Below are 13028 nucleotides of genomic sequence, written 5' to 3' on the forward strand. Positions count from 1 at the left end.
GTACCAGTCCCTGTATCAGTCTCTCTCCAGTCCCAGACCTTGTCTCAGCACCCAATCCATTCCCAGTCCCTGTCTCAGCCCGTGATCCAGTCCCTATCTCAACCTCTCTCCAGTCCCATTCCCTATCTCAGCCTCTCTACTGTCCCAGTCCATATCTCAGCTGTCCCTATCTCAGCCTGTCTCCAGTCTGTATCCCAGCCTCTCTTCTGTCCCTATCCAAGCCTCCCTCCAGTCCCAGTCCCTATCTCCAGTCCCTATCTCAGCCTCTCTCCAGTCCCAGTCCCTATCTCAGCCTCTCTCCAGTCCCTATCTCAGCCTCAGCCTCTCTCCAGTCCCTATCTCAGCCTCTCTCCAGTCCCAGTCCCTATCTCAGTCTCTCTCCAGTCCCTCTCTCAGCCTCTCTCCAGTCGCTATCTCAGCCTCTCTCCTGTCCCAGTACCCATCTCAGCCTCTCTCCATTCCCAGTCCCTTTCTCAGTCTCTCTCCAGTCCCTCTCTCAGCCTCTCTCCAGTCCCTCTCTCAGCCTCTCTCCAGTCCCTATCTCAGCCTCTCTCATATCCCTATCTCAGCCTCTCTCATATCCCTATCTCAGCCTCTCTCCAGTCCATATCTCAGCCTCACTCCAGACCCAGTCCCTATCTCAACCTCTCTCCAGTCCCTATTTCAGCCTCTCTCCAGTCCCTATCTCAGCCTCTCTCCAGACCCAGTCCCTATCTCAGCCTCTCTCCAGACCCAGTCCCTATCTCAACCTCTCTCCAGTCCCCATCTCAGCCTCTCTTCTGTCCCTACCCAAGCCTCTCTCCAGCCCCAGTCCTTATCTCCAGTCCCTATCTCATCCTCTCTTCAGTCCCAGCCCCTATCTCAGCCTCTCTCCTGTCCCTATTTCAGCCTCTCTCCAGTCCCAGTACCTATCTCAGCCTCTCTCCAGTCCCTATCTCAGCATCTCTCCAGTCCCAGTCCCTATCTCAGCCTCTCTTCAGTCCCTATCTCAGCATCTCTCCAGTCCCAGTCCCTACATCAGCCTCTCTCCAGTCCCAGTCCCTATCTCAGCCTCTGTCCCAGTCCTAGTCCCTATCTCTGCCTCTGTCCCAGTCCCTATCTCAGCCTCTGTCCCAGTCCTAGTCCCTATCTCTGCCTCTGTCCCAGTCCCTATCTTAGCCTCTGTCCCTGTCCTAGTCCCTATCTCAGCCTCTGTCCCAGTCCTAGTCCCTATCTCAGCCTCTCTCCAGACCCAGTCCCTACCTCAGCCTCTCTCCAGTCCCATTCCCTATCTCAGCTTCTGTCCCAGTCCTAGTCCCTATCTCAGCCTCTCTCCAGACCCAGTCCCTACCTCAGCCTCTGTATCCAATCAAAAACTGCAAACCTGCAAATTTAAGTGAATATTAATGAATGCACCAAATTAGCAATACATTTTCAGAGATGATATTACTGCCATATAACAATTAAGGATATGGATATTATGTATTTTTCTCTCTCCATCCGGCACCAACAGCATGACTCTTGGGATTTAAATAGCAAGTACCCTAAATTCAGTGCATAGTGAAAAAAAACCCCACCAAATTACCATGCTTTATTATTATATAATTATCATATTATTACTATATAACAGTAAAATCTGAGGCTATTATTATTATTTCAGATGACTATCTCATTCTCTCTTTAGGTTTCTCTGAAGTCAGAGCATTAGTGTGTCTGACACTGACAGCCATGCAAAAGTCAAAATGCTAATAATGCATATTCAGTAAATTCAGGATGGCAGAATAACAACATGAGTATCACAAACAGGGAATCTGTCGCAAAACCAACAGGTATTTATCTCCAGACAACAACATGCAGGTACAGTCTTCACTGCATTCCAGACTGACTTTAACCATGCAGCTAATGAGAGGGGGAAAAACAAAATAACGCTACTGTACCTGTTGCATGGCGGCTGATAAAACGCTGTCATCGAGTATCTGGGGGAAAACAAGGGAGAGAAAATAAACCGAGACAGTCACATGAGGAATGAATCAATATTTCCATCACAGCACCGAGAGACAGACGGAGAGAGAGAAAGGTGGAGAGATGAGTGTTTGCAGAGAATAGAGTCTGGATGAGCAGCAGGTAGAAGGGAGAGAGAGGGAGGGAGAGACAGAAAGAGAGAGAGAGAGAGAGAGAGAGAGAGAGAGAGAGAGAGATTTGGCTTTGGATATGTTGCAGTGTGTGTTATATGTGAGTGTGTTATATATGAGTGTGTATTATATGTGAGTGTGTGTTATATGTGAGTGTGTGTTATATCATATCACTCACTTGTCATTTGGGCCTCCATTAGCTTGGACCTGTTGCTGGTGATCCACCCCTTTAGAAAAAAACATGACACAATCACACGTCTCTCTCTCTCTCTCTCTCTCTCACACACACACACACACACACACACACACACACACACACACACACACACGTCTCCAGGTATTGTATTGTTCAGACTCTGGTCGTCTCTCTGCATCTCACATCCTCTGAGATGTGACATGAATATCAGTAACCTCCCAGATTAGCCAAGCTGTGCTACCTTAACGTGTGTGTGTGTGTGTGTGTGTGTGAGAGAGAGAGAGAGAGAGAGCGAGAGAGAGAGAGAGACTCTGATGGTTCAGTGTGTGAAATTAAATTATCCCCTGTGCTTAGAGAGTCATTAAGAGAAGTCGTCTTACTGAAATGAAGTAACATGGCTCTGAGTGCAGTACACAAGCCACTCACTTACTCATTTATTAGGGCTGGGTTAAAAATACAGATTCTCCGATTTTATCCAATCTTCAATTTAACGAAACGATATAGACTCAGGAAATCCATGAATCGATTCTTAATGCGCTTTACTTGAGAGAATGTGAATATTATCTGTAGTTCTCCTCTCGACCTGAAGATGTCGCAATCTTTCATGTTTTGAATTTTGAAAATGGGTTTTATTTCTTAAACGTGTTTCAAGTTGTTAATGAATTTCACACATTTACAATGTTTTTATTTATTTTACAGTAATGTGCAGTTTGTGTTTACCTTGTGTAGGTTGTATGCACAGATTTATGATTTCTTGTTACAATGTTTGTTACTCAAAGTAAAAGTAAAAAGTAATTAAAGATAATTGTGTGGGCCCTATTGTTAATGTCAATGTGTATTTCAGTAATATAGCTAAGTAAAAGGGTTTCAGTTTCCAGCTTTTATATTAAAACATGAATTCCATGTCTGCAAAACTAACATTTTCAATGAAATATTGATAACTATTCGATATTGAATCGAATCGAAATCGAATCAAATTGAAACCATATAAATAAGAATCGAATTGCCAAATTGGTCAAGTTAAGCAGGTAAGTGGGGATTTAATAACATAAGGATTCAAACCTCAGACATAAGTACAGATATAAGATATATTGAGAGTTACAGATGTTTTTTTTATTTTTATGTTGGGTGATATTGGCTCGAGTAGTATGAATACTTTTAATAACCTGAATGTCGAGCTCAGAAAATCCGCCAAACACTAAACAAGTCGAGTATCTTCAACTCTTGACAATGAGAAACTTTCACCATGTAAATACTGATGTAATATTTGGACTGTCACTGACCCTCTGAGAAATATATTCCTCCAATCATACTGCATCTCTCAGTACAAAGCATTCTGATTGGCTGGAAGCAGATATAAACATAAATAACATAAATAATAATCACATTAAAAAAGAGAGAGAGACAAAAGGAATTCAGTCAGAGATTTTCACTTCAGTGCATTGCTAATTAATAAGTAAATAAAATGAATAAATGTCAACTCTCAGTAGTTCTACTCCACCGGAGACACATTTTTACAATTATGTCCCATATCTCCCTCTCTCTCTCTCTTTCTCTCTCTCTCTCTCTCTCTCACACACACACACACACACACACACATTTACTGTCATTTTTTTTGCTGGATGCTTTCCCAGCAAAGCATTATGGGTCCGCTTGGAGTGCTGCAATAGTGCTTATTAAATAAGAGGAACTCTGTCTCTGTCTCTCTCATGCTGAAACTACATTGTTATTTTGATTTAATCCTCTAAGTGCTACTGATGTTTTTCATTTTTCAATTGGTCCACAGTAAATGATATTATTATTCCTCCCCTCACCATCATTCATTCATCAGAACACTGGACATCATTTATCACTCTTTCCGTAAAGTTGTGTGTAAATATTTTTATGGCCAAATTGAACTAAAATTCACAGAAGATTAACCACAGTGTCTGATTTTCTTCATACTCATGTGTGTATGTTAATAAATGTTGGTAAATTAGACATAATGATAATGAGTCTTTATTGGTCACATATACATTACAGCACAGTGAAATTCTTTTTTCTTCAAATATCCCAGCATGTTAGGAAGTTGGGGTCAGAGCGCAGGGTCAGCCATGATACAGTGCCCCCTGGAGCAGAGAAGGTTAAGGGCCTTGCTCAAGGGCCCAACAGTGGCAGCCTGGGTCTGGGGCTTGAACCCCTGACCTTCCAGCACCAGTCCCAGTCCCTAAAAGGTAAAGCTCACAGTTAGCTGAAAAAAACAATTTCGCGACTAATACTAAAGACTTATCTTGTAGTACCAAACGTAAATGTAGTAAATATACATCCATATTTATAATCAAATTACTACACAAGCTCATTTCTTATTGCTCATGAGCATGATGGTGTGGGTGTGTCATAGTGATTGACAGGCATGTCTCCCTAGCAACAAGGTAAACATGACATTTTAGATTACGGATTATGGACATTTTGGTATTAGCGTTAAGCTAAACATCTAGTGTGTTCTTTCAGGAAGTCTCGCGATATTTGAACTCGGAGCGGGAAAACAGCGTCGGTGTACTGCGCAGGCTCAGTAGGAGTGAAAAGGAGGCATTTTCAACAGAGGCAGAGAGAAAATCCTGTAGAAATCACTATGGCTGAGGATAATTCCGAGTTCGGAGTGACGGTGAAACTGGAAGAATCTCCAGACGCGTCTCCGATAGAGGAAGACGCCGAGACGCCTCAGGACAGCACCAACGGCGTCAAAACGTAACCTCGGCTTTATTTCTCTTCTCGAGCAGATTAGCTTCCATGCTAACAAAAAGATGGAGGCTGAAGAGAGTCACGCAGCTAGCGGGCTCGCGCTTGAAATAAAAGAAACAAAACCGTTTATCTTACATTCAGACGCATTTCAGCCTTCGCGTTGACTATAAATAGTAAAGTCGTGTAAAATAATAATATTAGCTAAGAATATGTTGCTAATCAGATTAGCAGTATTAAGATAGAATTGTTTGTTGGCTAGATTACAATGGTTAGCTAACAGTTACGCATTGGGTTTTTTTCTCCGCCGGTATTCCACAAACCCCGCCTACTGCGCCATGATTGGCTGGTGAAGCGTCATGTCTTGGGCGAGGATTAGCTGATGTATGTATGTTGCGAGCTGTTGCTCGTTCGTTATGTTGAACGCGGGTCCAAACTGGCCAATTGTAGCGCAGAGGGCGGGTCTCACTGGAATACGGATGTGGAATAAAATGTTGAGGAATTACTGCTTTGTTGCATACATAAAAATCTCTATTTTATTCAAATAAATGCACCGTTTTATTTGTATGTAATTATAAATTTGCATATTTTAAGTTAGTTTGTTGTGTGTATTCATTGTATTTGCTTTAAATTAGTTTATGGACACTGTGATTACAATTGTGCTTTTTCTTGTGTGTGTGTATGTGTGTGTAGTGAGGAGGAGGATAGCCAGAAGGACAGAACCGAGGGGAAGGAGAAGTCGTCGGGCAGCAGGAAGTCGGGCCGTTATCACCCGTATAAGGACCGACATGGCGGGTCGGGGGACAGGAAGTCGTCTCAGCGCAACCGCGTCTTCATTAGCAACATTCCTTATGATATGAAGTGGCAGGCAATTAAAGATCTAATGAGAGAGAAAGGTAACACACTGTGATTAGACTCACACACACACACACACACACACACTCCTCTCTCTCACACACACTCACACACACACACACACACGCATGCACGTGTGGACAGGCTTCTCTGTTCCTCTGTGGAGGAGTTAACACTGTTTTATTGGTTTGAAATGTTACCCAGATGAATTTGGCCGTGTGTGTGTGTGTGTTTAGTCTTGATGTGTATTTGGTTTTATGAGAAGGTAAAAGGTGGGCAGTCACTATATAATGTGTGTGTGTGGAGTCCTTTACGGTACAGTGTGTTTACACTGGGAGGAGATTTGGCCTCGGATGGTTGATCTGATCTGATGATGTGATGATCTGATGATGTGATGTGATTATAATGTGGGTTTCTCTAGCCGTAGTGTGACGAGTCCCAGCGCTGTGGTGCTGTTGTGTTTTTAAATGCATTGTGTGTGTATGTATGTGTGTGTGTGTGTGTATGTGTGTGTGCGCGTGTGTGTGTTTCTTGGTATTTCCCCTCTTGTATGTCTCATGTAGTTGGTGAGGTTACATACGTGGAGCTGTTTAAGGATGCTGAAGGAAAGTCCAGGGTAAGTGCTGTAGAGGCTGTAAACTCGGCTTCTTCTCTCATGTGTAGCCCCGTGACCCGAACACACAGCTCTCTATCTGCTGGATACATGTCTGATTTAGTACACGTCTGATCTAGTATCGATGAAGACTTTTAGACTGGGAAATGGTTCTGTTTTGACTTTAGCTCCTCTTTATCATATTTTACACGGCTGTAGTTTTTAATTGGTGGTATTCCTGTTTGGCCTGAGAGACAAACCTGCTGATTGGACCTGGTGTTTTATTGGGACTGATTGTGTACATTTAAGAGGAAATCCTTATCTATTTTTATTTATATTTATATATTATTCTTCATGAGCCCTGCACTGCTTTGTTATAACGTTCTGCTGTGGTGTCCATCTTTCTTTATTTTCATAGTTTAATGAATATTTTATTGTGTTAATGTGCACATCGTGTGATTTGTACTAACAATTCCTGTGTGTTCCTCTCCAACATGGTGTGTGTGTGCGTGGTTCTGCTGCACTGGTAACAGGGCTGTGGGTAAGTATCAGACCTCCTCCTCGAAATAAATAAATAAATAAATGCCAGCAGCTACAGGAATGTGTGGTGTGATGTCATCCTGTAGGTTACCGTGGAAACGTAGTCATTGATGTTTTTTGTTTGTAGCGTGGTCGAATTCAAAGATGAGGAGTTTGTGAAAAAGGCCATGGAGGTGATGAATAAACACGACCTCAGTGGCCGACCCCTGAACATTAAAGAGGTGTGTAGCATGTGCACACACAGGGTGCAGATATATGATTTAGTAAACTTTACACCTCCCTCACCAAATATTCTGAAGGGAAATGCCCTACACCATTAGTGTGTGTGTGTGTGTGTGTTTCAGGACCCAGATGGAGAGCACGCACGGCGTGTGTTACAGCGAGGTGGAGGTGGCTACCCCGGGGGCAGGGGGCACGACAGTGGGCCAGGCCAGGTCAATCTGCCCCCCTCCATCTCTAACAACCCCAACATCCCCCATGACATCATCAGCGCTCTGCAGCACGGCCGACTCGGCTCCACCGTGTTCGTCGCTAATGTGAGCACACTCTCTCTCACACATACACACACCTCATAAACTAGACCAGGTTCTGATTGGTGCATCACATTTTGCTGATAAGTCTGTGTGTGTGTGTAGCTGGACTTTAAGGTGGGCTGGAAGAAGCTGAAGGAGGTGTTTGGCATGGCTGGAGTGGTGAAGAGAGCCGATGTGAAGGAGGATAAAGATGGGAAGAGCAGAGGAATGGGAACGGTCACCTTTGAACAGCCTCTGGAGGCCGTGCAGGCCATCTGTATCCTCTGTATTCACACACACGCACACACACTCTCAGAGTTCTACTTAATTACACACAGCAGTGTACCATCAAAGGGAAATAAGTGCTCGTAGTGTTAGCCTTTAGTTATAGGATAATGGATAAAGGCTTGTGACATTTCCTGTTTCCTCCTTAACCGTAACACAGCCATGTTTAATGGTCAGATGCTGTTCGACAGGCAGATGCACGTTAAAATGGTGAGTTATCATCTGAACTGATCAGCTGTACATTACTCTGAGTTGTGTTCTCATCCGTGTGTGTATGTCATTACACTCTTTCAGGATGATAAGTCTTTGCCTCCTGATGATTTCCGCTCGGGTGATAAAGCCCCTCAGCTGCCAAGTAAGTGTGTGTGTCAGATGAACTGGTTATTAGTGTGCAGGCTGTTGGTGTCTGATCATGTGACCACCATATTATTTCACATTAACATTATATTATATTGATGTAATATTTAACATTTATATTATTTATTATGTTTTACATCAGTGGTTCCCAGCCCGGGGTCTGCACCCCATTAGGGGGCCACCAGAGTTCACAGGGGGCCCATGGTCTCATTAGCTTTGAGGTTAAACATGCATAAAAAGTTCCACTGTAATTTAACTGTAAAATTAAAACATTTCAAAATGATATTAAAAATCATATGCTTGCAATGCCAAGGCCAATCTAATTTAAAAATAATAATAATAATAATAATAATAATAATAATGGCAAAGAAATGTAAATGCTCAGTCGGTTTCAGCTAGCAGCTGGTTTTTCCTGCAGTCAGAGCGTCACTATTTTATGAATAAAACATGTCTAAGAAATGGAGAAGTGCTGATGACTCCATCACAGTAGTAGGAGCTCCAAGGAAAAACTGTTGGGGACTACTGTTTTATATTCCTGTTCATCTGTAAATGTTGTTAGTTACTGACATGCTACAGTGCTAGGGTTAACGGGCTCAATAGAGAGAGTGTGTGTGTGTGTGTGTGTGTGTGTGTGTGTGTGTGTTACAGGAGGTTTGGGGGGTATTGGGATGGGTCTGGGTCCTGGTGGACAACCAATCAACACCAACCGTCTGAGTGGAGGAGGAATGGGCTCTGTGGGTCCTGGAGGTCAGTGTGTGCACTCTCGCTCTCTCTCACTCTCTTCATGAACCCAGTCTATTATTCTGAGACTACGTTATGACAGGATGATTCTCCTCCTCCTTCTCATTGAGGCAGTGTACTATAATTTTTTTCCCTCTCTCTCTCTCTCTCTCTCAGGGATGGATGGAGGTGGGTTTGGAGGTATGAACAGAATGGGAGGTGAGACACAATCCATTATTCTAATCTTTTATACTAAATCCAACCTTACACTAACCCTCCTATAGTAACACTCTAACCTGTGTGTGTGTGTGTGTGTGTGTGTGTGTGTGTGTGTGTGTGTGGGGTGGGGTGGGGGCAGGAATGGGTGGAGGATTTGGAGGGATGGATGGAGTTGGAATGGGAGGAGGATTTGGAGGGAGAGACATGACACCCATGGGCAGGATGGGAGGTAACTCTCTCTCTCTCTCTCTCTCTCTCTCTCACATACATATTTCACCCTCCATGTTTCTTTCTGTACCTTTTCTGCTTCCTTTGACGTGTGTGTGTGTGTGTGTGTGTGTGTTAGATATGTACAGGTCTGGTATGGGGATGATGGATCGTGATTTTGGGCGTAGTGATATGGCCATGAGCAGACCCTTTGGAGACTCGTTTGGGGGACTGGGTAAGTGTACACACACACACAGAGCTGCATGCACACACATCTTGGGTGTGTGTGTGTTGTAATGTTCTTTTTCCTCTATCAGGTGGAGGAATGGGGGGATATGGAGGAGGAATGGGGAACTCTAGCATGGGCCCAATGGGGACAGGATTAGGTACACACACACACACACACACTGTTGCAGTAATAACTCAGTTATTACTCCGTTATACAGCTTATCTTCTGTAAAAATAGACATTAGGTCCTGCACAGCAGATCATTTCTACTACCTACTGTTGAGTGTTCATAGTTTCTCTAATTAAACCTGCACTACATCACCATGATGAATCTCCAGGCTAATATTCTCTACTGAATATTCAGTGTACTGCTTTGTTCTGGTGTGTGTGTGTGTGTGTGTAGGAGGAATGGGTAACATGGGAATGGACCGGATGAGTGGATTTGACCGGATGGGCGGGAATATGGAAATGAGCCGCAGCTTCAGCCAATTTGGAGGCAGCTCGGGTCACATGGGTGGAGACAGAGGGTCGGGGTCAAAGGGTGGATGCCAGATATTTGTGAGAAATGTGAGTATGTGTGTGTTTTAATGGGTTATTTTTACATCACTGTAGTGTTGTATAGGTTTGTATGTGTTGATGATGCTCATCTTCTCCCCACACACAGCTGTCCTATGACCTCACCTGGCAGAAACTGAAGGAGAAGTTCAGCCATTGTGGTGAGTGTGTGTGAGGGAGAGAGATTTAGGTTGAGTGTGACATTCTAAAAATGAGAGAAGTGAGATTGTTTATATCCATATTATAGAAAATGTGGAAACCTTAATTGTAAAACTCTACAGCTGTGTTCTGTAAGTATATGTATATGGAGAAGTGTGTGTGTGTGTGTGTGTGTGTGTGTGTGTGTGTGTTCCAGGTCAGGTGATGTATGCGGAGATAAAGATGGAGAACGGGAAGTCCAAGGGCTGTGGGACGGTGCGCTTTGACTCCCCGGAGAGCGCTGAGCAGGCCTGCAGGATGATGAATGGAACCAAAATAAATGGCAGAGAGGTGGACGTGCGCATCGACCGTAACGCCTGAACACAAAAACACACGCACACATACACACACACACACACACACATCCCATTGTCCACTTTCATTCCCTTTAAGAGTTTTTGTTTTGTTTTAGAAACACTTTTCTGAACATTTGGACTCTCTCGTGCTCTCTCTCTCTCACTCACACACACACACACACACACACACACACACACACTACAAATAATCAGCAAGATCCAGCTCGTAGATGATGTGCATAATGTTTGTTTATACGCCGTGACTACCTTTTATTTTTTTGTAAACTTCTTTTTAATTTGTGCATCAATTTATTTGAATTATGAAAATAAATAAACTTTTTAATTTTTAATGACGGCTCTGTGGTGGAACTTTAACGAGTAATGGCACTGTGTGTGTTATTTAAGAGGTAAAGATGAAGTGTGTGTGTGGATGGACAGCCAACCTAAAGATTACGGTAGATGATTCCTCACAGAAACCATGAAGATATTTGTGGAAGTTCTTCGTTGAATAGCTTAAAGACTGCACTTGTTATGAGTGCTGTAACCATGGTAACTGCTGAACAGGTTCCGCCCATTCGTTCACTTATTTATTTAATGAGCTGAGTTTTGTAACTGCAGTGCGAGTGTAAAACTATAAGGAGATCAATTGCTGACGCTGGAGAACGTACAGAGTGTTCCATCAGGAGGGAAGTGATGTCATCACTCACATAAAACCTTATAGAGGTGTGTGTGTGTGTGTGTGTGTGTGTGTATGTGTTACAAATACAGCTAGGGCAAACAACAAAACACTTTTCCAAGCTGTGAGTAATAAAAGGCAACATCATGTTCAATATTAGGATTTTTCTAAATAGATATAGTCATGATGAAGTTAGTACTGTGCTAACAGATATTTAGGACAATTATAAAGTGATGTCTGCACAGAAAAATACTTTTTCTCTCTTATTTTCCACAAAAAGGTGATGAGAGTTAACCTGGCACTCGTTCTGTTGTAGCACTCACACTTCAGGGTCTACCTGAGACGACAGGTAGGGGCCAAGCCAGAGAAATTAAATATGCTTTAATATATTTGTATGAAATATAGCATGGTTAAATCTCAGGTATTTTAAGTATTTTTAAAATTCTTCAGTATTAAAAACCCCAACCCACATTGCCCTAATGTGTTGCTTTAATTTGAACTAAAAGTAATTTAGATTCTGTACTCTCAATTTACAGTGAGGTTAAAAAGTCGTGGTTTTCCAACAATGTTGAGATGGTTCTGTTCATCGCAGTAGACCTGGTAAAGAAGTGACAGGTACATGAAAAATGGCAAAAAAATATGTATTCATATATAAATGTATTGTAAGTGTCTTTTGTTTACCTCTCCTGCGTTTAATGTAGTTTTGTGAGTGAGAAGTAGAGAGTTAGTGCAGCTTTGCCCTTCTGTGGTTAAATGCTTGACAGACCCACGTAAGCTGATATAAATGGATTAGGACTGCTTCACTACCTCTAGGTTTCTTGTTTATGTTGGAATGGTATAGCCGTGTGTGTAATAAATTGAATTTAAGAAAGAAAAAATAAGGTTGTCGTGAGACTGAAATGATGTCCCAGTCCGGCCCTGGGAACGCCATGACTTAAAGATTTTCTTCATTCTGTTGTTGGGTGTTAACATTAACTGTATCGTTTGACCTGTATCTGTAGGATCGTATGCATTGTGCTGCCACATGATTGGAGAATTGGAAACTAGCGGTGGTACCGGTGTTCCTAATAAAGTGGCCAGTGAGTGTATATTTGATATATTTTGATATGGTACCTATATTTTGGGAATTTTACTTTGGTACAGTTGAATGCAAAAGTTTGCACACCCTCAGTGCAAAATGTTGCTTGTTAGGTTTTCCAGGCGTTTCTTTTTATCCTAAGTTACGTACAGTACAGTGAGGAGAAATAAATATACACACCCTTTTGTTTGTGTTATTTAATATACTTCCAGTGCATATATCCACTTCTAATGTCTTCTGACTTTGTACTCTATACAAACATGGACGAAAAGGAACGGCTCTACAACTACACACTACTCACTGCACTGCAGTCTTGCAAAAACCGCAGAAGTTTCCAAAACTCATGAACCTGCTTCTCTGTGTGCTCGGTGCTGATGCTGACAAGACTGAGGCAAGTATGGGCAAAAGTATGTGGACATCTAGGGACACAGTCTATACGATATATTGATCCTGATATGCATAAAAAAAACTGGGCAAATTTCCCCATGCGTCTGCCTCCGCTACACAAACCAGGGATGTGTCTCAAATCACGTACTTGTGTACTATTCTAGAGCGTTGTTGTGTACTAAATCTAACTGGGTTTCCTGTTACAGTTAGGGTTTGAATTTTATAAACCTCTCATGTAGCTTGGGTGTGTGTTGGTGGAGTTACTGCAGTGTTTATTACTCCTGTCTCTGAACACAGC

The 13028-nt window shown here is 42.6% G+C and overlaps 1 protein-coding gene across 1 annotated transcript; it reads left to right on the top strand.

Annotated features, from left to right (window-relative positions):
• The first annotated feature begins 4727 nt into the window (after positions 1-4727).
• Positions 4728-10939, top strand: myef2 (myelin expression factor 2). The gene is made up of 17 exons (XM_053623851.1): positions 4728-5034; positions 5719-5921; positions 6444-6496; positions 7006-7013; positions 7140-7233; positions 7357-7548; positions 7648-7801; positions 7970-8019; positions 8104-8164; positions 8815-8913; positions 9064-9105; positions 9245-9334; positions 9452-9547; positions 9630-9698; positions 9944-10107; positions 10205-10256; positions 10451-10939. The coding sequence occupies exons 1-17, from the start codon at positions 4919-4921 to the stop codon at positions 10612-10614; spliced, it is 1707 nt and encodes a 568-aa protein (XP_053479826.1). The 5' UTR covers positions 4728-4918; the 3' UTR covers positions 10615-10939.
• The last annotated feature ends 2089 nt before the right edge of the window (positions 10940-13028 follow it).

Source organism: Ictalurus furcatus, chromosome 4 (genome assembly GCF_023375685.1).
Source record: "Ictalurus furcatus strain D&B chromosome 4, Billie_1.0, whole genome shotgun sequence".
NCBI classification, from domain to species: Eukaryota; Metazoa; Chordata; class Actinopteri; order Siluriformes; family Ictaluridae; genus Ictalurus; species Ictalurus furcatus.